At 34.0% G+C, this 23,580-nt stretch overlaps 2 protein-coding genes across 3 annotated transcripts; both read left to right on the top strand.

The window, feature by feature from the left end:
* Positions 1-4,792: 4,792 nt before the first annotated feature.
* On the top strand, positions 4,793-11,929 carry LOC128168971 (uncharacterized). Its single transcript, XM_052835141.1, has 6 exons — positions 4,793-4,887; positions 5,168-5,967; positions 6,269-6,385; positions 6,708-10,745; positions 11,237-11,429; positions 11,893-11,929. The coding sequence occupies exons 1-6, from the start codon at positions 4,793-4,795 to the stop codon at positions 11,927-11,929; spliced, it is 5,280 nt and encodes a 1,759-aa protein (XP_052691101.1).
* A 2,413-nt stretch (positions 11,930-14,342) lies between these two features.
* Positions 14,343-23,463, top strand: LOC128168976 (uncharacterized). Of its 2 annotated transcripts, none has more exons than XM_052835143.1 (7): positions 14,343-14,531; positions 15,355-15,553; positions 16,059-16,166; positions 20,558-20,690; positions 22,671-22,786; positions 22,998-23,027; positions 23,116-23,463. In XM_052835143.1, exons 1-7 carry the CDS (start codon positions 14,418-14,420, stop codon positions 23,184-23,186), a joined length of 771 nt encoding a protein of 256 aa, XP_052691103.1. In that variant the 5' UTR covers positions 14,343-14,417; the 3' UTR covers positions 23,187-23,463. The 2 variants fall into 2 exon arrangements, with proteins under 2 accessions (XP_052691103.1, XP_052691102.1); XM_052835142.1 differs by having other exon boundaries at positions 14,344-14,531; positions 22,995-23,027.
* The last annotated feature ends 117 nt before the right edge of the window (positions 23,464-23,580 follow it).

Raw genomic sequence — 23,580 nt, 5'->3', positions numbered from 1 at the left:
TGAAATCAAGCCACAGATACTTCAAAAATCCTCGATAAGTGTAGACCGTTTTCCTGTGTATATTATAACATCGCACTTGCGCAAACTACACACTGTGGCAGATCGAGCAATGTCAATGATCGCATGGATATTAGAAACGGGGCGTTTTTGTAGGAACGGATGGAAACGTTTTTACTTTCTTGGATTTACTATCATTTAGCTACTTCGGGGTTTTCAAGAAGATGCAGACGTTGTGCACTCTGTATGAACGACACACGTGTTCGATGTGCATGCGAAAAAAGGCAGCACTGTGTGTGCAAAATAATACGAATACCTTGCATGGACATCCTTTCCAAGAATAAATATATTTTGTATTTCATTGATTGTTGTTTTCTTTATTACTACATTTTATTACAATGTGTAGTTCATGCATTTAGAAGTCCGTGCAACGTAAATGCCTCGATCGGAAAGCAACCGACCTTAACTTTCTCAACTGGTATATATACCCCAGTGGCAGTAGAGGAGCGATCGAAACTAATATGGCTAATATGACGACAAATGCTTTTATGAATTCATGTCAGCTTTAAGGAGCAGTGCTATACATGTAATCAATGTCTTTTGTCTTATCCGAGTTTGATTATTGACATAATTCATAAAAAAAAATTCGAATTGATATACAATCCCACTTTTGCTGCCTTAATCAGGGAACTCAATCATGTTTACTTCGACAATTCTAATATTTTCATTATTTTGACATATGATCAACCAAAAGCTTATCGATTGTGGGGTTTAGTTTTGCTTGGTATGATTAAAAATATGTTTAGCAAAACAACTTCATGATGTTTTTTTTGTCATGTAATTGTATCTGTTTTAACCCTACTATGATTCTATCAACACTATGAATTGGGCACATATATTTTCAAAATAATGGTTTTTTTTTTCTTTTGCCTGTGCTGTGATTTTATGATTGTCGATAAAATGCCATATAATACAGTCGTAAGATGTTATCTTTTAGCTGTTTTGAGATATCGAATCTATTAGAGCGTGGAGTACATTAACAATAATTCGAACCATTTAAAAATGGCGGGGCCAAAAATGATTTTAGTCGGGCATATTGCGTAAGCAGCTTATTGCGTAAGCAATGGCCTGGCTATAGCTACGGTGCTCGGATACCGGGTGTTGATTGAACATCCGTTGAAATCGTTCTTTGCGCAAAATGTTGTTCCAAGTTTACAAAGTAAATATGTATAACACGTCAGTTGGTCACTAAGAAGATTGGGGAACAAGAAAGCGCAAATGCCCATTTCTTTTAGTCATAAAAAATAATTGTTTTGTTTGGCAGTTAGGCGCAACAAAAAGAAATGCAGCCATGTACGTGTGTATATCATCCATTTCAGTGTCAATTTTTTCATATCTGTACGCTTATCTAAATGTCCAATCTTTTCAAAACCAATCAGAATTATGGTTCAACATATTAAGTTTTATATATGGAATCATTCTTTGAGTATTATGAGGTGATAATTTTGGTCAGGGCGTGGTCAAATCCAATAAAGCTAGAAGGGCTTTATGATAACCTTGACCACGCTCCGACCTAGACTATCACCTCATAATATTCAAAGAATGATTTCTTAATACTTATATTTATATTATTTCCAATTCGTACACTTTGAAACAATATTAGGGAGGTTGAGATTTCAAACGTGTACGTGTACGTGAACTAGGGGAATCACCTAAATTCTTCGCGTATTACGTCATCAGTTTTTGTGACGACATGGTTTCTACACGTTCTCTAAACTTGTAGAGTGTCGTCTACACGTAAGTACAAACGTGTAGCTTTTTAGAACAAATAAAATCTTATTGATGAGTGAATGTATTCTTGTGATACATTATATAGATTTTTAAACTTCATTTGCATGAAAATTGATAAGAAATTTACCATTTATTTGGAATTAACTAAATAAATTCATGTCACAAAACTGCGTCGATTTACGTACACATATGTATCCTACAAGTTAAGAAATCTCAACTGATAAATTACAAAAACGTGTACGTGTACGTTTGTTTTAATACACATACGCGTACCCGTACACGTTTTAAATCTCAACCTCTCTAATTTAAAACTTACTACGCGGCGAAGCCAAAACAGTTTTTTTTCGGTTATGCTGTAAGATATGCTCATTTTGTGTCACTAATATTTATGAAGTTATTGGGTTCAAAAATGATTTGTAATGTTATCACAAAGACAGGTGAATATGTAAATATATCATTTTAATGTGTAATTTGTTAATTCCCGGGCTTGCGCGGAATAAATTCTTTGTATAAAATATATATGTGATAATACGCAATACATGTAGTTAAAAGTTCAGACTGAGAGTTAATACCGAACGTAGCGAGAGGCGGCCGAAGCCGGTTCGCGAAGCGAGGCTTAATGATAACACTTATAAATAAGAAAATCAGTAAAAAGTGAGAGTTGAATCGGGAGTAAGTACTACGGGCTAATTTCTGTCAGCCATGGGCGCCACCATGTTGACCGCCATTTTGTTTTAAAAAATGTAATTCGAATATTGATTGACCGACACTTACATGTTTCGATGTCTATTACCCCTAAACTCGATTAAAAACAAACCGATGTTCCAATAGCAGGTAATTTGAACTAACAGAAATTAACGAGGAAACCGAGTAAGCCTCAATAGTAACACGACTAGTTTAATGTAAGTCTTATCAAATTATCAGTATTATATTATATTAATTACCGTCTTCCTTGGACGACAGTATAAAGAGTTGAAATAATTTACAGTCTTCGGGCTGTGCACTTCCTCTCCTTTGTGATTGGTAGAAAATACATGATGTGAAAATTTATATTTATTTCATTGGTTGATATACTGGTCGGCACAAGGTAGATAATTTTCTGATGATCGATTTTAGGTACGACTTAACAATTTTCGTAGATTTTAAATCTTAAAAAAGTGAGAAAACGAAAGAACAATAAAAATGGCTCTTAGTGAAATTTAGACTTGTTGAAAGCAATATTCTGTAGCATCTCTTGAAATAATTTGTTCTTTTCTTTTTGTTTTGATTATACAACTACCAATGAAATTTGATATGGTATTGCTAATATCAGTAAACAAGTTTGTAAATCAGATACGGTGAACCTAATATCAGTAAAAATGAATGATACTGAATGCAGTTGTATTAACTTTGATTTTACTACAGTGATACAACCTTTCCTAAGATCTCTTTTTACCTTCTTCAGTCGATTTCAAATAAATAACACCCTGTAAATAATTTTCAATTTTAAGCACACACACTTAAAAGGCACATATTTTTAAAAATGTTTGGCATGGAGAAGAAGGCGACATTTAAATAAAAAATAATTAAATTGTCTTTGATATCTTATTGCCGTTAAGACTTTGGTCTAAAGACGGTAAGCTTTTTTTAAAAAGCTAAACTTGTAAAAACATTAACATGATGGAACATGGAACACAAACCTTGCATCAGACATATTTAGTTGAAAATATACAAATAAATGTGCTTGCGCTCATGTTTTTTTTTTGTATATGCCTGAGGTAAAACTAATGAACTTTATCATTGTAAAGAATTGGACAGTCACTTTGTCAAATTAATACCAATATGGGCGTTGTAAAATGACATCAAGTAAGCAATCATTGAAAATTCAATAACGAACATTTTATACAAAAGCATTATTTGAATGTTGTACATTTGATTTTTAATTAACGAAAATGCAACCCTACCAAAAATGAATAGAAAGAAGTTATATTTGGAACAAAATTTGATTTTACAAAGTCATAACAATTTAAACAGTTAATGTTAAGGTAATGTTTGCTCCATGTATCCATTTCACGATGAATCGGACACAGAATAACTATGCATCGGACATTTTTAATACATGATTTTTTTCAATTGATTCGTGTTTAAGGTGTAATGTCCCTCTGATAAGAGAGATAACTTGCAGAAAATTTTCACCGTTTTTATCAGAATTCAGTTTTTGTCCGTTGAAGAAGTTTTGGTAATAAATGGAAATCTTCAATAAAAGAAGGTAGAAAAAATCTACGTTGTTGATGTAAACAACAATATGGAGGCAAAAAAGCTCAGAAGGTTCAAGAATGGTCGTTTCAAGATGAAAAATCGTGCCATTGATATAAACAACATCGAATTTTCTTTGAATGAAGATGGAGGAAGCAATGATGTACAGGTAAATTAAGAAATCAATAATTTATGCACATTAAAGACGTGTTTATGATTTGTTTCGGTGTTTAATTACGTTAATGTCTCACATATTTAAACTAGGTATTTGAGGACAAATCTTCATATACTGATGCCAACAACAATGATACTACGGATATTTTACACGGCAGAAGAATTATTGAACTCGATCACTTTGCCAAAATGATATAACAGGGGTGTGTTTCTTGCAAGGAACCATTGCAGCTCGCTAGTTGTGTCAGCGAGAGAAAATATGGCCTAGCAAGTTTGTTCTACATCAAATGCTGCAAATGTGGAGACATCAACTGTGTTGCTAGCGGTAAAAGACAGAATTGTGAAAAGAATGGCCAGGGACCCTTTAATGTTAATGCAAAGTTAGGAGTAGGTGTGTACAAAAATTTCATACATAAACTAGATTGTATAATTCAACAGTACATGAATATCATATTTTCTAGATCTTCATTTAATGTATCATATAGAATGCATTATGTTTGTTAATATTTTAGCTCTATTACATGCTGGGGTTGGAGAAGCTACCATTGCCACAATATTTGCTTTGCTAAACATCCCATGTATTACCCCGAGAAACATGAAGAAAGCTGAACGTAGAGCTGGTTGTGCAATTGAAAGTCTTGCAAAAGAATCATGTGATGTCACCTTAAAAAATGAGATTGAGAAATCAAGGTACATGACATCACAGTTTTCATACATATCTCATTGTAATTATTATTGTTTATCTTTAAAACAATCACAGAAACATAAACTTATACATCATTATTTTGATTTATAGTGATAGCCTCTCTCTATCCTTTGATGCTGGTTGGCAAAAACGTGGGAGCGGCAAAAATTAAAGCAGCCTCTCAGGTTAGTGTATATATAAATTTCCTGTGCATGTATATAACATAACTGCTAACAAAAAACTTCATAATCCTACATACATTCAATGAATATGTAAATCTTTCAGGTCACGCATCCATGATAGGATTAACCACCAAAAAGTAGTTGGGTTCAGTGTAATGAACAAAATCTGTAAAGAATGTGATGTGGCTTCCAAAACAGACAAAATTGTAACAGACCATGACTGCAGGAAAAACTGGGGCGGAAGTTCAAAAGCAATGGAACCTGCCATGGCTGTTGACATTTTGAACAATATCAAAGAAAAGGGTCACAATATTCAGAAAATCATAATGGATGATGATGCAACCACTATTGCTAAAATCAGGAGGGAAGTGGATTCCTCAGTAGAGAAATGTAGCGATAGGAACCATACTGTCAAGAACTTTACCAACACATTGTATGCTTTACAGAAAGACAAAATAATTCAGAAGTCATTAAGTTCAACAACCATCAGCCATATAAAGAAGTGCTTTACCTATGCATTGTCTTCAAATAGGAACAATCCGATTGGAATGAAGAAAAATCTTTTAGCAATTCCACATCACTTGTTTGGTGACCATCAGCAGTGTGAAATTTCATGGTGTAGGTTTCTTCAAAGCCCTAACACATATGTGCCAAAAAACTTGCCTTTTGGAAAATATCTTCAAAATGAGGATCTGTTCAATAGTTTATTGAAGGTATTTACCCAGTATTCAGAGATTGCTCAGAAACTATCATCACTGGAAAGTACCCAGATTAATGAAAATTTCAATCAGCTGGTGTCGAAAGAGAATCCCAAGAACAAGTTTTACTCTAGTTCAGAGAGTACATCCCATAGGGTAGCTGCAGCAGTGTGCCAGAAAAACATGGGAGAAGAATACAGTCAAGGTAATATATACATAATATGATTAATGAAAAAATTTGTCAGTGTATTATCTCTATCAAAATTCCATTTTTCTTGTAATTATACATGTATTTCAGGCCAATGAGAGACTTTTTCTATCACCTGGAAAACAAACAGCGGCATACATTGAACGTAAAAACAGAAAAAGGCAAAGAAAAGAGAATCTTAAAACTACACCATCATTCAAGAAAAGGAGAGTAAATCTAAAAATGAAACAAAAGAAAAAAGTAACTACTCTGGAGCTGAGGGCAGGCCTTACATATCAGACTGCAGTTGATGTTGCAGACTACCCAACTGAATCCATTCATGAAATTCTACCTCCCCCTTTACCAATCCATCAGCTGCCCTTGCCAGCTAAATGCTACACCAGGGTGTACTTTGATTTGGAAACGACAGGGCTTGGTATGTGGTTATTTACCCCATCTCTCCCTCCCTCTCTCTTCCTCTCTCATTCTCTCTCTCTCTCTCTCTCTCTCTCTCTCTCTCTCTCTCTCTCTCTCTCTCTCTCTCAGAAAAGTTCATTTATGTAATATAATCAGAATTATCTTGTGTACGATCTGTTACATTGTTGGAACTCTCTTATGTAAGAAGTTGAATAAAGTTAGTTTTATCCGGTTATGCAACATGGCTGCATGAGTTATTACATGGTGTCAGAAAATCCGCGTCCATCAGTCAGGAACAATGTCACACAGCGGTATCAAAACTTTACCAGAATTTATTATAGCTGAATCTAACTCTGGAGCGAAAGAATGGGAGGCTTACAAGCGCGACTTTCTTGTGCATTTAGATGCTCTGGGACTGGACGACAAACCCGGTAAGAGGAAAGTAGGATTATTACTAGCTAACATGGGCCGGGAAGCTGTGAAAATCTACGATTCGTTCACATGGGCTCCACAAATAGAAGAGGACAGAGACAACAACATCGAGGCACAACCGGGAGAGAATAAACATGATCTACAGACAGTATTCAAGAAGTTCGATCGTCACTTTGGGGTCCATAACTATCGAAACATTAAAAGGCAAGAATTCTTGAAAACCAGGAGAGGCAAAAATACAATAATGGATTACATATCCGAGCTGAAACGTAAAGCTGAATTTTGTGAGTACGGAGAGCAGAAAGAAGGGTTGATATGTGACATGATAATTAACGGTGTCAATGATATGAAATGTTCAGAGAAGTTAATGGAAATTCCCGCTGGCGAATTAACCCTGGATAGGGTCATTCAAACCTGTCGTCAAGTCGAATTGACCAACGTGCATTTGAAAAATTTGGACGCTGAAAACCCATCAGTAAATTTTGCGAACACAAAACATAACACAAGCTACGAGAAACCAAGGACATTCGGACAACCAGTGCAGCGAGGGCAAAGAGGAGGAAGCAGATACCAAGGTACGCATCCGTATTGTGCAAATTGCAGCAAACATCACATTAAAGGACATTGTCCAGCATTTAACAAGCATTGTGATGCCTGTGGGCAGAAAGGACACTTTAAGCATTCAAACCTATGTCAAAGTCGTGCAGCACCACCAAGAGGTCATCAGAGAAGTCGGAGAAATTTCAGAGGAAGAGGACACCCTCCGCGGCGTTCGCGAGTATATTATGCCGAAGACAATACACCTCATAGCAACTCTGAGCTAGAAGAGATGTTTAATCAGTGCACAGTACAAGATGTGTGGACCGCGAGTACAGATACTAATTCAGAGTCAACCGGTGATTGGAAAGTTACATTTGACATTGCCAACAAGAAACTAACCTTGGACATTGATAGCGGTGCACAGTGCAACATATTATCCAAAACAAGTGCCGAGAAATTTTCGTCCGTTGCTCCGATCACTGATAGTAACGTTATTATCAATGGCGTAAGCACCAAAGTTAAAGCATTTGGACAGATAAGCTTACCATGCAAATACAAGGACACAGAAAGACTAGTTAGTTTCCAAGTGATTGACAATCCTCGACCCTTACAGTTACTTGGTAGGAAAGACAGCATTCTATTTGGCCTGATTGCAAGAGTTAACAGTGTCAATGTCAGTACCGCTACTGAGCAATTAAGGAAAGACTATGCAGATGTCATTGGACAGGACATTGGATGCCTTCCTGGCGAATACGAAATAAAAATCGACAAAACAGTGGCACCCGTAATTCACGCACCAAGAGCTATTCCAGTAGCTATTCGTGATCAAGTAAAACTTGAGCTTGACAACTTAGTTCGTTGTGGCATCATATCTCCAGTAACAGAACCAACTCCATGGGTCAACAGTATGGTATGTGTGCGGAAGAAAAATGGCCGCGTACGAATTTGCATAGATCCATCAGATCTCAACAAGGCAATTATGCGTGAACATTATCCAATGAACAGTATTGAAGATATTGTGACAAGATTGCACGGAAGCAAGTATTTTTCAACCTTGGATGCTAACATGGGCTACTATCAGATCAAATTGTCTAAGACCAGTTCTATGTTAACAACATTTAACACACCCTTTGGAAGATACCGATACCTACGTATTCCAATGGGGTTGAAATGTTCCGGTGAAGTTTTTCAGAGGGAGATGGTGACTCATTTTGGCAGCATGGAAGGAGTAGAAATCGTAATAGATGACATATTAGTTCACGGAAAGACCTTGGAAGAGCACACTGACCGACTCAAAAAGGTATTGGAAAAAGCCCGAACCATCGGATTGAAGTTAAACTCAGCCAAGTGTGAACTTGTGAAACCGGAAGTTGACTATGTTGGCCATCGTCTCACAGGAGAAGGCTTGAAACCATCAGCAGGCAGAGTAAAAGCAATTCTTGAGATGAAGGACCCAGAAGACAGAGGGGAACTTGAGACAGTACTTGGTATGTTAGCTTACCTTGCCAAGTTTATTCCAAGACTAAGTGAACTCACAGCTCCGCTACGGAAAATGAAAACAAGTGAAACTTGGAACTGGGACGTTGAATCGAAACAAGCATTCACTAATGTCAAGAAAGCACTTACCTCTACAGATGTCTTGAAGTATTTTGACGCCACTCGACCAGTGACTGTTACCGTTGATGCATCAATGAAAGGCTTAGGAGCAGCGATTTTGCAGGAAAATGGAGTTGTGGCCTATGCATCTCGAGCTCTAACCTCAGCAGAACAGAGATACGCGCAAATTGAGAAAGAGATGTTGGCGGTAGTCTTCGGATGTGAACGTTTCCACAAACTGCTGTATGGGAAGTCTAATGTGACAATAGAAACTGACCATAAACCACTGGAAGCCATCATGAAAAAACCCATTCATACAGCACCAATGAGGATACAAAAAATGATGTTAAGATTACAGCCTTATGAGTTCAATCTCATCTACATTAAAGGCAAAGAAATTGGATTGGCAGACTGTCTGAGCCGACTACCATTAGAGAATAGTGACGAAAGGCTGATAGATGATGAAATGATGGTCATGGTAGCTGAAACCTTATCGTATACAAACCATGAAACACTAGTCGAATCTACGAAGAAAGATCAACAACTACAAATTCTGAAACAAGTTATTTGCCAAGGATGGCCAGAGAGGAAATGTGATGTACCACTTGAAGTCATGCCATTTTGGGACTTTCGTGATGAACTATCTACTTACAATGGACTCATCTATCGTTGGGAGCGTACAGTCATACCGTCAAAACTAAGAACAGTAACATTGAAGACAATCCACAGTTCTCACCAAGGGATCCTTAAGAGCAAACAGAAAGCTAGAGAATTAGTGTTCTGGCCAGGAATGAACAAACAGATTGAAGATGTTGTCAGCAGATGCAGTGCATGTTTAACACATAGAAACAAACCACAAAGGGAACCAATGATGATTCATCCTATACCTTCACTTCCGTGGAGCAAAGTTGGAACCGATTTATTTGAGCTTGATAATCGTCATTTCCTCATCCTAGTTGATTACTACTCAAACTTCATTGAAGTAGCAGAGTTAGAAAGGGACACCAGAGCGAAAACTGTCATAACAAAGATCAAGGAGTGTATTGCTCGTTATGGTATAATGGACATATTAGTGAGTGACAATGGTCCACAGTTTGCATGCCAAGAATTCAAAGAGTTTACAAGAGCATTTGGGATCGACCATGTCACATCATCACCATTACATCCACAATCAAATGGACTTGCAGAAAGATCAGTACAAACAATCAAGAACATCTTAAAGAAATGCACAGAGTCTGGAGATGATATGTACTTAGGGCTACTTGATCTACGCAACACCCCCAGGGATAACGAAATCGGATCACCAATGCAACGTCTTATGTCCAGGCGAGCTAAGACACTGATACCCATCAGTGACACATTGCGAAAGCCATGCATTATAGAACCAAACCTAGTATCTACTCGTCTTATGGAATACAAACAGAAGCAAAAATTCTATTATGACCAAAGTGCAAAACCAAGACCACAGTGTGAACTTGGAGATTCCATACGCATTCAAACACCTGATGGTTGGAAACCAGCAACCTACGTGTCAGCCTCTGTACATCCACGTTCTCATATTGTTGAAGCTGGCAGTCAGGGAAGAACGTACCGCAGGAACAACTGTAAACTGATGAAGACAAGGGAAGACCCGCATGTGATCCAACCCAAACATGAAGGATTTGCGTCGCCCACTCTTGAAGTTCCGATCCTGAGAAATCCATCGGCAAACCATTTACCACCAGCAAAGCCAAAACCAGCATTACCAGAGGAGAAGCCAAAGGTTGAGCAGAAGTCCGAGCCAGGACAAGCACAAGATACACAGCGAAGATGTACACGTTCCGGACGAGCCGTCACAAAGCCAAAGTACTTATCCGACTATTCCGTGTGATTATCTATTATGTGAAAGGGCATAATAATCCCTAGTCAGTTAAAACTCATTTGTTATGTTAGTTAATTACGTTTAGTTGATGTTACACTAGTCAGTGTATTTCTAGTCATTCTGAAATTCGTCCAGCCTAATTTGCAGTAAGAACAATATTGAACATTGGATCTGATAATATTTTATTTGTACAACTCATTTGAATTAACTTAACTATGTATTTCATTCTAATCTCCAATTAACACAATTATAAGCTAAATATAAATCAGAGTGTTGAATTTCATAAAAGGGAGGATGTAATATAATCAGAATTATCTTGTGTACGATCTGTTACATTGTTGGAACTCTCTTATGTAAGAAGTTGAATAAAGTTAGTTTTATCCGGTTATGCAACATGGCTGCATGAGTTATTACAATTTAGTTTTATTGTTTGTGTTGTAGGTATAGCAGACATAGCTCAGATTTCTGCTGTGTGTGGAGAAAGTTCCTTCAGCATGTATGTGAAACCAGAGGTACCCATAACAGCAAAGGCATCTAAAATCACCGGGTTGACATTTGATGGAAGGTCTATGTTCTGTCATGGAAAACCTGTTGTTTGCCATTCCCTGCAGCATGTCTTGGAGAACTTTGGAAGGTGGTTGGCATCCTTTGAATACCCTGTTTTGTTTGCACACAATTGCAGAAAATTTGATGGTCTAGTTTTATGCAGTGCTATGCAAAAAGTACCCATTGTTAAACTGCATGAAAGGTTTAGGGGGTTTTGTGACACATTGGAATTCTTCAAAGCAATTCTTCCTTTTTCTGAAAGATTTTCCCTTGAATATTTGGTTACACATGTTTTGAAAATTTCATATAATGCTCATGATGCTCTGGAGGATTCTAAAGTGTTACAAAGACTCACCGAGTTACCTCAGCATGCAATTGAAGAACATTATTTAAATTATTCATTTGATGCTACCAGTACTTTTAAAATAGTATCTCTTCAATCTCAAGTCAAACAAAACTTTGAAACTTTGAAACCACTTGTTGTACTCAATACAATTTCTGAAAACATGGCCAAGAAAATTTCACAATCTGGTTTGTCCTACTATCATTAGAAACTTGCATTCTCTAGAAACCCCCAAGAGGGAATAAGAAATCTTTTTACAGAGGCAACAAATGGCCATGACAGAATTACTAATAGAAAAAACATTATTTCTTCTGTCACCAACTATTTCCAAGAAAGATAACTCTTTCTATCAGACGAAAAGTGTCATTGAAATCAAAGTTTACATGGATATTGTGCAAAAAAAAACCCAGCGCAACCTTGTATTCTAAATCATTAATTTGATACATTGAATGTTATATTTAATTATTATATATGACTTGTAATTTTATTTTTATGCTGTGATAATAAAATATGAAATTTCCCTCACCCAATGCCTTTTTTTTTCAAGTCATGATTACCTAATTTTTGACTTTCTTAGAAAATTTCCAGCGCAATGTGTATTTAAACCTAAAGATATTAATTCATCAACTATTCAGGTATCTGATTGTGGTATTTTTAAAACATATTGGAAAAATATGAGCAGAGGGATATTACACCTTAAAGAGAAAAATCCAATGGTGTCCGATGCAAGGTGTAATCACCTTACGTTTTACGTATGAAACACGACGCCATACTTTAGACTGAGCAAGCAAAGTTTAACTTTGACTAATGATTTGAGTAGGGAACCAAGCGGATCCTACTGTGTGCATTTCAAAAATAAATTGTTCTACACAAATCAGACTGTATTGATAAATATGTTCACTCTACGCTCAGTCCAACGGTCAGACCGTTTACATAATTAAATGTCTTTAAGCGAAAAAAAAAATGACAAATATCTTTAATAATATATTTGTAACATCAAGACAGTCGAGTTTTTAATTTCACATTTTTATCTGTTTTCAGAGAAACCTCACGCTTATTGATTTGACACGTGCATAATTATGTACATGTTAGACCATGTATTTAATAGACTCATTTTTTGGTCTTTAATACCGATAAAAGAAGAGTACTGTCTTTTGTTTTATATATTTTAAACGCCATCGGTACTTGAAGTTTACCAATTTGTTTTTATTTTTTCTCAGTTAAGCATCGCTAATTAATAATCAACGAACATTCCTTGAAAATCCTGGTAATCATCTGGATTTTTTTTTATATTTTACAATCTTGCGCTTGCGCAATACATCCACGCTAACGGGATCTTAAGTTTATGTTTCCACAATATCATAATTGCATGAATAAACTCAGAAATTGGTAATGTGCTTTATATTATGTTCATATCTATTAATCATTTCTTATGAGAAAAAATATAAAATAACAAATATACATTTCAACTAAGTACATGTATTTACTTTTGTCTTCGTGATGACAAAAATATTTGATTACATGAAAAAAAAATCACATTATATTTCTTAAGAGAGTGAAGATAGAATATGTTTTATCGTAAAAATGAATAATGTCCTACAGACCCAGTTTTACGATAGAATGCGTTCCGTGAATTGTCTCTGTAGAAAAGAAAATACGTGTACGTTGGTGAAAAAGTGTTGAATTCTACCATTATATGGATTAAATTTTTTAAACGAAAGGTATTAACTGTCTCAACAAGGTTTATTGCGATGAATTTGACTGTTATTTTCAAGGCAACTTCATTAATTTTCTCCAAAATCGTTCCGGAGCGATTATGCATTTTTCTGCTACATTACGGGTTTATGGAGGGCATTCTAACTGTGGTGAGGGCCTTTCCCGAGACACAGTTAGATTATTCAATCTAAGGAAAGTTTAGTGAAATTAATAGCATTATATTGTGGGCTTATAGCTTTTTTATGTAAATGTCAATTATACTGTATGTCGATGTATCTATTTCATAATTGTCCAATATGCATTAGTATACTTTCATGTTAAATACTTAAATCTGATTGGTTTAGACGCAGTTGATAATTCTATTACCCTTAGCGTTAGCAACACACTTAGCAACGGGTAACACAAGGAATTGTTACATGTGCGTAAATTATGCGCGTACGGTTCGCCGTGAAATTCACGTCATTTCTATATAAAAGCAGTAAAAAAATCTCTAAAATGAAGACATTTAGTATAATAAAATAAATAGTGCCTGTTTGGGAGGATAACAGTTGAAATTGACACCCCGCGAAAGCCATTGTCAACCGACGCGAAGTATGTATCTTACGTATTTAAGTCTGCACTGGTTGTCCTTTTTCAATTAGAATCAAAGGTTGAAGTCTTTAATAGGATGTTCCATTGATTGACTCAATACCTTTTTTTATTTATACAATTATCATAGGTAAGACGTACTAGACAGTGCATTTTACGTTTACTTGATCTTGTATTTTGACAAACTTCATTGCATTGTTTGCTCAATTACAGCATCCTATGCTATGTATTTAATGTTTTATTAGCATTGGATTTGTAAATAATAACTTTTGTTGACTTTTCTTTGAACACGAACATGTGAAACGCTTGTAAAATTTATAATGAAGCTATGCTAACTTTTATAGGTTAGTGCACGGATTTGCAATGCATGTCTGCATCTGTTTCAGATTACAGGTTTTGTCTGACATAGTTTAGTAAAGACTCTAGACGATGCTTTCCTGTGAATGTTTAATGTCACGTAGTGCTTTGTGCCTATTTATGACAACACTATGCTTGAAAAATGGTATGACATTAGGCAAACATCGCGTCAGGAGATTTACACAGGTAAGTCGTAAGTTTCAATTTGTTTGAACTTCCTTTTTTCAGGTAAAGTTTTTTTAATATTTCGTCATACCTTCACACAGTTCACTGTTTCTTCAAAATACTTTATACGGCCATCATTAACACTTTAAGCCAAGTTACCTAGTAACGAGTGCTCATTAAAAATATCCTGTTACTAACTTTTGATATGAAAATCGTCTGACCTATACTAGAATAGCAAAGAAGAAGAATATTTTAAAATAATTAAAATTGAAGTAATGAAAATTATATCATTTAGTCCTACTAACAAACGTTTTTAATTCGATATCTGATATCCGATAAGGCTGGCGACACAATATGCCCATGTTTAGTAACATACAGCTTCAAACATCTTATTCTCAACATTACGGCACAATTACTGATTCTCACATATATATTTGCTAATGACGCAAGATATATCTATTTAACAACCACTGAAACATTTACTGACTTTTAATTTGCATTTGATTTTAAATTAAAAACTACCTTGCTTAGTTTCAGTTGCATGCTTACTAAAGATTTGTTTGTTGTTCAATGTTTATCAAGTGAACGTTGTAAACTCTGGGACTCTAACAGACCCCCCCCCCCCCAAAAAAAAAAAAAAAAAAAAAAAATTATGAAAAAAAAAATAAACATTGTAAAAGAAATTCCGGTTCTTGCATAGAATTACATTCAATTTTAAAGTTTAAATCAATGACATATCGAACGTTATTATTTATTTAGGGAAAAGGTTAAAAGTTTGCTGTTTTCGCCAAATCCTATTTTATTTTCAATAATTTCCAAAACATGCAAGTTTTCGTCTTTTAAGATTGATGTCTGTTATGAAACATCAAAATCACTCGAGATGGTGGAGCAATGTCCAACAAATGCAACAATTTTTCAAGAGCGTTCAGCGAAAAAGACCTGCGACCTTTATCCGTCATGTTCTGGAATACCATTAGTTTATCACTGTGTTAGTTACAAGGAAGGTCTTGCCGAAGTATGTGCTCCTAGAGATCAAATTACAGGTATGTTTAAATAAAAAAAAAATATTGTTAGACAAATAATTATAATAGCTACAACAAAGCATGTTGCGAAAGACAATGCATTATAAAGATCAGCAGAAAAATATAGTATTAAGCATAGCAGTATATGAACAGTTAGAAGAGATCAAATGGTTTAAATAAAAGCAATTCAATTGCCAATGTTTTGGCATTTAAAAAAGTTTCTAGTAAGTAAATGTCAAATCATGATTATGGTTTTTACCTCAAATGGTTACAAAAAACATATTAAAAAATCCCTTTATTAACATATACGCAGAGATAGGCAAGTATCTTAGCATATCACACATACTGTTAACTTTTCAAAACAATAATCATGACAAATATCGATATAATGATACATGGTTTTTAAAACTTTTAAGAGAACTAAACGTTTTAAATCATAAAGAAACATACTACGGGATAAAATACCCAAAATATTTTTCTTTTTTTCAAGCAAGTACATGTAGTTATTGATTGATTCAATTCAAAGGATTTTGCTGTGCTCTGTATGATGAAGGAGTTGGACGAGTGGTGGAAGACTACACCAGACCTTGTTCCAACTGTTCATTTCGGTATCCATCGGATAACATTGTGAAATGTAAGCCAAACTCAAAATATAACGTATTGTATATTATTCGAATTTTAACGTAGTGTATATTGTACTGTATGACTGCCGGGTCCACTCAACAAATTTTTAAGCAAGGTAAAACCGGGTGCAATGGGAAAAATTCAGCTTGTGCATAAGCTAGCCTGGTTCCTGCGCGCGGTTTTTGTGTAGACCAGGGAAGCATGTTACATGTACCAATCAACACCTGTAAATTGGTATAATTTATAGACATCCTAACCAAGGATCTGATTAATAAATAAAAAGTTTGAAAGACCCATAGAAAGAACCATATACATGTATACCGAAATTATATTATTCTTACGTGGTGGTTTTAATGTGAATGTATTGGTATCTAAGATAATTTATTTAAACATATTTTATAGCGACAAATGAAAGATAATGTTGTTCAGGAGCCAACAAATACAGGAACTTCTATAGACTTAGTACTACATGTAACAAAACTAACAAAGTTAGGAATCTCTTTGTTGATGATTCTATATGGAGGACACACTTATCTTTTATAAACATTACATTTTTAACGTATAAACAACATACAGTTTGTTGTTAAATAAGAATCTACAATATGGCAAATTATCAATTTCTAAATGACGACCTTATAATTATCGACTTGAGTGAATCAGTGTTTACTTCTGATAAGTTCAATGATGTAGATCAACTTGATATTTACCGTCTTCTATATTATAAACACACAAATACCAATAAAACAATACGTCCTACAGAAAAAAAAAACATTGAATACTACATAATTTCTAAGGAAAATGAGACAAAGAAAACGTATACACATAAAAGTAACATTTACAAAACAAAAACAAATACAATGGAAAAAAAATCAAAAGTTACGTAATGAAGTGTTAGACTACAAATGAGTAGGAGAAAAAGCCAAACTAGTCTCGCATCCGATTGATAAGAATAAGTCCATTCCATAAAGAAAGTGATAGCGCACAACAAATATGTTACTAGTTTATAATCACATATTTTTCCCAATCATATAATTATGTATTAATATTAACTCATCCCACAAAAAAGGCGAAGATCTACATTTAAATACCTTCTTGTCGTCAGTTATTCATATTTGAAGAGGAATTAAACTTGCCTAAACATGATATTGGACCTCTAAAATAGGAATTTTCTGAACTTCGAAAAAGTGATTAAGATTTTTTTTTATCAGCTATGTTTAATTGAAACTTCCAATATGTGAAACAGATGGTATTAAAGAAGACCCGATCATTTATAAGTAAATCAATATGTTTTTTTTTTACATGTCACTTAAGAGAGGAGCCTTTCCATATATGTATGGAAACAAATATATTTTACACATACGAGGGTTGTCCCAAAATAGCGGAGACAAGTGGCATTATTCAGTTGATCGGAGACAAAGGAAGATGAAATTTTTGCCACAAAGGTTTCAAGAAATTTGCATTCAAATAATGTTTTAAAATCAAATATTGTTTGAGATTAAGTTAGTGAAATGAAAGCATGTTAGATCAGAAATTCGACATGCGGCGCAATGTCAAAAACAAAAAGTTAAAATCAACATAATGAAATGAAAATTCGAGGAAAAGTGCTTTTTGAATGAAAAAAAAAAAAAAAAAAAAAAAACATACATAGATATTTGATAATTATTCTCTTATTTACACAGAAAATGTTTTGGCAATTACAAAACTTTTGAATATTTTATAGCGCGTTTTGTGACAAGTTGAAAAGTTAACTGGTAATAAAATGACAATGTCAGCGTTTAAGGCGGCGCAGCAGTAACTAATACAATTTTGTAAAGACCATGAAATAAATCCTAAGCGGCTTTGGAAGTAAATGAAATTAACAAAATCGATTAGAAATGCGTTTTGTGAATAAGTAGCAACATTGAAAAGATTTGAACAAGTATGGTGACAATAAGTGAAAAAAAAAGAAACCCCGAATGATATCAATGGACGTCAAAATGCAGAACGACACATATCGGTAAGGCGGACGTTAGACAACAGGTTATACAGGGCAAGTTTGGAGCCGACAGATCGTTAGAACTTGGAAAATATTTAAAAAACAGAACAAAACTAGAAATATATTTTGAATGTGCACTTAGGGTTCAAAGATAACATTTTTTCTAAGACATTTTCGGAAATAAAACGTAAATGTTTATCGTAAACGATGTGGAGGGTTTAGCAAAAACGTAAAACTGAAAATTTTCGACGTTGCACATTGCGCCGCCTGACAAAACTTGTTGTTACTAATTATTCATTTTCTCGAGAAATAAATAAAGTACATATTTTAATTTTTCAGTATTGTTTGCCAAAGGGTCATTAAGAAAACGTAAAAGTCTAATAAAATTGCAGTGAACAAATTATAAATTATGTGTCCTGTCTACATTATTTTGGGACAACCCTCGTATCTTCAATAATAAGGTTGCCTGCAGCAACCTATTACATGTAACTGCAGGCAAATATCTTTGATCAGCTCTTTCTGTAAGATTATGGAAAATATATTTTTTAATGTATGTTTGATCACATCAAGAATCATAATTCATTGTCTGAAGACAAATTTGGCTTTCAATTAGGAGATTGTCCTGTTAAGCAATGGATGGAAATATATATGATAATATAATGTCAAACCTTGAAAAATGCAGATATATATAATTAATATGATATTTCCAAAGCATTCGATAAAGTGTGACATAAGGGTTTGATATTTAAATTTAAAAATCTTCGACTCAGTTCATATATCCTGCTCAGATTGATGATTATCATAGCGATAGACAATGCCACTGTCATATCAAATACTGCTTGCTAATGATATCTCTGTTTGCGATTGTTAAAAATATTATCACCCCATTTATGTACCTTAATGAAGATTTCGAAAAAAATAAACTGGCTATATGTTGGGTGTTAGATTTAATAGTTAAATAAAACAACTAATCTTAATTTCACATTAATCCTTAGGAATAAACAAAGCATAACATTTGGCTGCAGTCGATATTATATAAAGCAATCAAATATTCATGTACATTATTTTAGAAATTCATTCTCAGTCAAGTACTTGGACTAACCATTTAACACATATACATTTTTAGGCCAGTAGGAGGTCAAACATACCTAGATTATTTGAAACATGTCAAAAATAGAAATATCCTTGTAAACATTAATTTTTTAGGTCACCTGAGTTTTGTTTCGTTTACTTTTTGTTTCGCACTTTACAGGTACCCCGATAAAAAGTGTTATAAAATATATAAAAACTTATTTAACTATCTTGGATAGTCTTAAGACTTTCAGATTTTCATTAGAAACACATGTATACAACAACACCAATGTTCGTTTTGTTTAAACTAATGTGAAGTAATGATAGGATGCTCGAGTTCCAGAATATGTTTTTAAAATATAATTTGCCTATCAAATTACATTTTTAAAAAAATTTAAAAGCGCCCATTTTATACAATGATTTGTGTGAAAAATAATTAAATTTAGGATTTTTTCCCTCTTATTAAATGGTCAATATAATAGCTTTTCTATCAATTTATATCCTTATATAAAGTATTCAATATACGTAAAAATCCGATCTTTTTGATATTGATATTCAATATTTAATCAAATTTAAGATTGGAAGCATAGAAAAAATAATCAAAGTTTCTTCAAAATTGAAGAAAATTAAAGGATATGCGGGCTAAGCAATATCAATTTTCCTTGAATATTTATTCCAACTAAGTATTAAAGCTAAAGCTAATAGACATTAAGATATTCTATCATTTTATTGAAATATAGAATCTTCAAATCTTATAATGATGTCTACATAACTGCAAAGAACTACATTTCATTTTATCATCCTTTAAGTTGAGGAAAAAGGTTAGTGACTTTGACCTGACCCTTTTGTAGAAACAAGGAGGTCAAATTTGATTAAACTGATAAAATCAAAAACAGAAGCCTTGAAACCCACCGTAGGTGTTTGTATGTGTGGTGGGGGAAGGTGGGGGGGGGGGGATAGAATTAACAAACTCGTTTGATCTTTCATCGTGTGTTATCACAGACTGTTTATGAATAAACCGTTATATCAAAAACACACACTAAAATATGATAAATGCATACGTGTACTATATTTTAAATATTTATGGTTATATTTACAGTGTATATATATCAAATAAATTGCATTTCATTTTGTTAGTAGGTAGGTTTCGTTTCGCTTAGGTAGATTTCGTTTTGTTTCGTTTCATTTTCGTTTCGCACTTTACAGGTACCCCGATAACGAGTGTTAAAACTTATTTAACTATCTTGGATAGTCTTAAGACTTTCCGATTTTCGTTAGAAACACATGTATATGGTCCACGTATTGCAGCTTGTGCATGTATTCAAAGCATAATCTTTTTAATATATAATTTCTAGATCCACAATGCATTGCACCGCCGAAGACCACATTCTCTGATAATGATACGAAAGAGAGCGCACCATGTCTTAACGGGAAGAAACGTGGTAAACGTCATGCTGAATGTAGCGGCGTGCTCAATGAGAACGCGGGGTATGTATATCTTTATATTTACATTTGCTAATATGTTTCCTTATATGAACCTATGGAACAGCGAAAACATGTATAATGTATTACATGCATAATGTGAAGATGATTGACTTCGAATAATACATGTAGCCTTATTGTTTAACAATTGACCCCTGTAGTGAAAGCACACTTGTATACTCAATAAAATTCGATAACCTTCGATACAGTGTTACTCAATTACATAACAATTGATGATATGCAGCCATAAACAGAACCCGGCTGGGGCTATAGATGTTCTCAGCTGTGTGCGCTGAAGCGACACAAGATTTTCGGTCGCACGCTGCGATTGAATTAACACAGACTGACTATGACATGACCGAAGAAACAAACGGATGGGAAAGTGAAAATGTAACACATAAGAAGAAGTCGCCATAAAATGATTTTCGTCAAATCTGATTATCTTTTTGCCAATTAAAAAAATCTGAATGGCTCAATTCAGGACGTCCTTTTATATCGTGCCAGCACACTTAGATTTTATGAAAACTTAAATGTAATACATAGATTTATTTTAAATCCGTACTTTGTGTTTTACTACAAAGGAAGAAGAATTTTTTTCCGATTCTCGTTTTAGGGATTGTGCACTATAAGAACTTAACAAAACTGACATAAACTCCTAACATAAAAAAAAAATTCCTGTATAAACCAGCATAATTTCTGTCGTAACTTTATGCCAGTTGCACGCACATAGACTTTCGTTAACTTGCCAAATTAAATGAGGTACATGTTAACATGTAAAGCTTTTACACTCATACAACACTATTCACCAAAAAAAATAACATTGTAACGACCTTTATGAGATCCCAACAAACAACTTTTCCAGCGACAGCCATATCGAAATCCTAACCGTTTTTGAGATATTAAGCAAACACTTTCAAGCGCTATTGGCCCTTAATTTTAGGAACCATCCCCTTTTTTTGGTGTCAAATGAAAACCTTTAACATTCTGCTCAACTTTTATTCTACATGTTTTAACTAAATATTTTTGTTTAAAAGATACAAAGAAAAAAATGTACAAATTTTCGCACTTTTTGGACTCCTATTTTTTGACCCCCCACCTTTTTCTAAAAAAAAAAAGTAATCCAAAAACAAAAATCGGTGTGCACAACTTCAATGTCTCTGTTATTAAAATTCGCTGGATTCCCATTCCCTGCTATCATAGTCTCGGAGCCTTTGTCTGGAAACCAAAGTCCCTAAACAATTTTAAAAGGGGAATAACTCGTAAAAGGAAGAGGAATTTTGAAGTTGATGAAATGTTATAGATAGTGTTTTGTAATGTCTATAAGCCCTGACAATTTGAGCAAAAACCGTTTAGAAATGAGCAAGATAAGAAGCCTCAAAGAATAATCTTACAAGCACAATAATAGTAAGGTCTTCCGTTGGAAACCATAATGAACTATTATTGACAAACCATTCGATATTTTTTTTTCTATATTATGGAATTGGGCTTAAACAATTTGGACTTTTAGCAAAACAGAGAATATTCGGACTAAAATTTTCAGATTTTGTTTTTCACTGACATATTTTTGGCAGTACTGTAATATTTAAAGTTAAGATTTTATTTGCTCGTCAAAACATTGTCTTATACCCTTCAAGTAGCAATCAGCAATTCATTTCGAACAGCTCTTCGGCTTATTCCGATCCGCCAAGATCAGACGAATACAAACAATTACCTGTGACGTAGCAGTAAAATATTGTTATGCTAAGCCGACAGACTGGTCGATATCAAATTTGTACAATCAGCGAAAATTTCCTTCTTTATATTTAAGTTATGAAGTAAAGATTATATTTAATAATTTTAATAAGGACATTGCAGTTTAATATTGATATACAATTAACACTTGACAGCCTTGTGTGTCATACGACCGACGATATCGAAAAAAAAAACCACCCAATGGTGATGCAAACAAATATCTTAAAAAATAATAACAATATGAAATATTTACAGTGATTGGAAAGAAAGTGATTCTTCAATTGACGCATACGTGTATACTATTGCACCGCCAGTCATCTTTATCGTTTGTTTAACAATGGTGGTTATTTATTGTAAAGGAAAAAAGAAATGTGAGTACCCATAAATGCATTTAATATTGTTCATAAAACAAGAAATTATTAATAAAAAAAAACAAATAAAGGTATTCCTCCTGTGCACTATTTTTTCCCCAAAGCACTGGCGATATTAACATTTCGAGTATTTTTATACTTTTCTTGAATGCATGTATACAGATTTTGTTTATACTATCAATAAATACGCCACGATTACTTTCCCCAGCAGTGAAAAATCCAGACGGCAATGAGCATGCAGGTAATCTTTTAAACTTGCAATAATTAATGTTATTCCCTTATGATGTACATGCTGCCTTTGTAATACATATTTTTTTCTTATATTGCAGAGGATAAACTTTTAAAGAAGTCCCCAGTTCATGATGTAAAAACGGCGTATCAATTGATAAATAAAGAATGAAACACAGAACAAACGTTGCCTTACAAGATATACTGTCACCATTATAATTGTAATAATAAAATTAATCAAATAAGTACAGTCACTTTTCTTTGACTTAGTATAATAATATCTAAACACTTTTTATGTCTTCAAGGTTATCTTTATTGTCAACTTGTACAATATATATTTCATTCTTTAGCATTACATGTACGTACAGTTGTTATGTTTAATATACTTGTTAGTCAGTTTAGGAGTAATTTGATAGATGAGGCACACTTCAATAAAAATATGCGTTTCAGTGGGGGTTTGTTTTGTACAATGTTGCTATCGCAAAGGTTATCTGGGGTGAGAGCATCGAATCAGTGTTTTAAACTCATCAGTTTACTAGCTGAACAGCCAATGCTACCACCTGTTA

The sequence above is a fragment of the Crassostrea angulata genome, unplaced genomic scaffold (assembly GCF_025612915.1).
Source record: "Crassostrea angulata isolate pt1a10 unplaced genomic scaffold, ASM2561291v2 HiC_scaffold_74, whole genome shotgun sequence".
Lineage (NCBI taxonomy): Eukaryota > Metazoa > Mollusca > Bivalvia > Ostreida > Ostreidae > Magallana > Magallana angulata.
This window is presented reverse-complemented; position numbering and strand designations above follow the sequence as displayed.

Excerpts from the sequence above, each read along its gene's own strand:
- LOC128168976 (XM_052835142.1), top strand. The coding sequence starts at position 14,418 with ATGCTTTCCTGTGAATGTTTAATGTCACGTAGTGCTTTGTGCCTATTT. Across the intron at positions 14,532-15,354 it reads GCGTCAGGAGATTTACACAG|ATTGATGTCTGTTATGAAAC; the intron begins GTAAGTCGTAAG and ends TCGTCTTTTAAG. Across the intron at positions 22,787-22,994 it reads TTGTAAAGGAAAAAAGAAAT|CAGTGAAAAATCCAGACGGC; the intron begins GTGAGTACCCAT and ends TACTTTCCCCAG.
- LOC128168971 (XM_052835141.1), top strand. The coding sequence starts at position 4,793 with ATGAAGAAAGCTGAACGTAGAGCTGGTTGTGCAATTGAAAGTCTTGCA. Across the intron at positions 4,888-5,167 it reads AATGAGATTGAGAAATCAAG|GTCACGCATCCATGATAGGA; the intron begins GTACATGACATC and ends TAAATCTTTCAG. Across the intron at positions 5,968-6,268 it reads GGGAGAAGAATACAGTCAAG|ACTACCCAACTGAATCCATT; the intron begins GTAATATATACA and ends TTGATGTTGCAG.